This window comes from Euprymna scolopes, chromosome 6, assembly GCF_053919585.1.
Source record: "Euprymna scolopes isolate OS-2025 chromosome 6, ASM5391958v1, whole genome shotgun sequence".
In the NCBI taxonomy this organism is placed as follows: domain Eukaryota; kingdom Metazoa; phylum Mollusca; class Cephalopoda; order Sepiida; family Sepiolidae; genus Euprymna; species Euprymna scolopes.
The window spans coordinates 43,335,378-43,337,877 of record NC_136487.1 but is presented as its reverse complement, the minus strand read 5'-3'; the positions used below and the strand labels follow the sequence as shown (position 1 = coordinate 43,337,877).

Sequence of the window (2,500 nt, the reverse complement as noted above, 5' to 3'; positions counted from 1 at the left end):
TATATTACTCTTTTCGACGTGACAAATAAGTACATAATATTTTTGCTTAAAACGGAATATTTTTTTTAAATCGATCCGTCGACTCTATCTTAACAAGCCCCAAAGATATTTTATTATCACGCACGACTGGATAGGGTTTCTAGAGATATCCATCTGTCGATGGAAGATTAAGATGCTTGCAAAACATGTTTTAGCGAACTTAATACTTCTATTAAATTTTACATTTTTAACGCAAATAGGTCTCAAATAATTAAATCAAAATAAGTTGACCAATTCCCCCCCCCCTACATTCCTTTAAAAGAATTCCTGCCAGTAAGAGTTACTATCCTTTAAAAAAACAAAACTATAAAACTATTCAGAAAGTCTCTACGCTACCACGTGCAAAAAAAAAATCTTAGCGCCATTCAAATTGGTCAGTTCAAAATTTTCATCGCTTCTAATTGGGATTGGCACACCCTTAAATGCCGTTAGGGTCAGCTAGGGTCAGGGTAAGGATGAAAAAAATCTGTCTGCTCTCAATTCCCTACGGGATGAAAGCAAATAGTTCGTGAAAATTAAAACGTATGGTCACCTTGTGGAAATTAGGCCGTGTTTATTTGTATTCCATTTAATAGGTTTTAAAACCTAGCAAAATGTCCATTCTACAGACAACAGTGAATTGTTAATTGTTTTAATCATTCCAAAAAAAAAGAAAAATTGCTTATCCATAAATAACTCCTATATTAAAAACAAAATAAAAAGCATGAAGTTTGGAAATGCTATGGTTTAGATTGTGGTATTTCCAAACTTTATGCGGGGTTTCCCAAATTGGGTGAGACTGACGGGTTCCGCAAGCCCTTTCTTAAAGAGGGCCAAATGCTTTATATGGAAAAATTAAATTTAATTTTTCTTTCTTTTTACAAGAAAGAGGTGATGCATAACTACAGGTGACAGTGTTTCAGGATGGTTCATGAAAAAGAAAAGAAAAATAAGTTAACAAAATGCTACAATTTTTTTATTAATCAAAAACAAAAATGGTTGCAAACACGAAAATATTGTAAAATCTCGAACAGGAACAACTAATGAACAAATATAACTTGAAATTCTAAATTAATGTTTTTCATATTTGTTTTAGAAATTATCTTGTTAGTGCTCCGTAAAAAAAACTTTGCCCTGCCCCTGCTCATGGTGCCCTGAAATTTAGGGAAACCTTGGTCTAAAGTTTTTTTGTTTTTGTTTAGTTTTTGTTTAGTTTTGTTTTTTCTCCTTATTAATTTTTTAAGTAACACTTCTTTCCGGTATTAGCAGAGGGAATGAGAATAATCTACCCCGTGGCATAAACAGTTTATTCAAAATTGTATATGTTCCTAAATTTAAAAATATCTGCCCAGTGACCGTCAGATGTTGCAGCAATAATAAAAACTCTGCGAAAACAACAAATATAAGAACAGTAACAGTAATAATCCAACTAGTGATTTTCTTTTTAATAGCATCAATTGGGTTAATTTTATTTTTCTTTTGTTTGGTATATCTTTTAAATGTCATTTGAAAAACTCATCTAAATTGAATAATTTTCTTGGTTACATAAATATTTATCCGCGCATAATTTTATTTTTCAGAGTATTATCTCAGTTATTTCAGACTATAATCCAATCTCCCGACCAATATATTCACCAGCATCAAGAGTTCACAGGGCTACTCCATGTTCATTCCATTCGGTCCATGTGTAGAAGATGTCATGAGTATCGCTATTTATTGACCATTTCAAGATTCGATTGGTTACTCTTTTTGTATATTTAAAAAGAAACCTTGAAACCTTTTCATTTTTAATAAATTTTTGTCAACAAAACTGGTAGTTTTCTTGTTAGTAAATTTTCTAATAGAAGAAAAAACTGTTAATGTCAAATTAATGGTTTTATCAATAACTCCACTACAAAACACATGTGTAAACAAATTTTATTTATATATATATATATAATTTGTCCAGATTATATTATTGTAATCGTGATTTTCATAGTCACAGATAAAATCCGAAATCTAAAGAAAAGCTATAGCAGTCAAAGCTGGCGACGTTACCAATGTACCGACATGATACGCATATGAATTGATTAAAAATAAACTAAGATGAATGTACAAAATAAATATAACTATTTTTTTTTTTAATTTGATTCTTTTTGACTTTATAAAAAAAATTCTAACCGAATAAAGCGCCATAAAAAAAGTCCATAAGAAATCCAATCCTTTCAGGCCGCTAGCGCAGCTCTACAACTTTAGTTTCCGGAAAAGATAGTTTGAAAATATGGAGAGAAACACATATAGCCTTTTGCACATATATATAATACTTCACAGATGAATATATATATATATATATATATATATATATATATATATATATATATATATATATATATATAATGTGTGCGTGTAATACTTCAGAGGTGAAGAAATATATATGTCTATATAATACTTCATGGATGGAAATAAAATATATATATACTTAAATGTATATACACGCAAATAT

General features: G+C 29.6%; 1 protein-coding gene across 2 annotated transcripts in view; it reads left to right on the top strand.

Moving 5' to 3' along the window:
- Positions 1–2,500, top strand: part of LOC145277620 (forkhead box protein F1-like) — a 140,747-nt gene that overhangs the window by 7,382 nt on the left and 130,865 nt on the right. Inside the window, exon 2 of one of the 2 annotated variants that reach the window (XM_080129156.1) lies at positions 1,599–1,828. The exons of the other annotated variant lie outside the window; for it this stretch is intronic. Within the exon in view, the coding sequence (XP_079985282.1) occupies positions 1,599–1,627 (29 nt within the window). The 3' untranslated portion in view covers positions 1,628–1,828. Of the gene's footprint in view, positions 1–1,598; positions 1,829–2,500 lie in introns of those variants that run through there. 2 annotated transcript variants of the gene reach the window in all.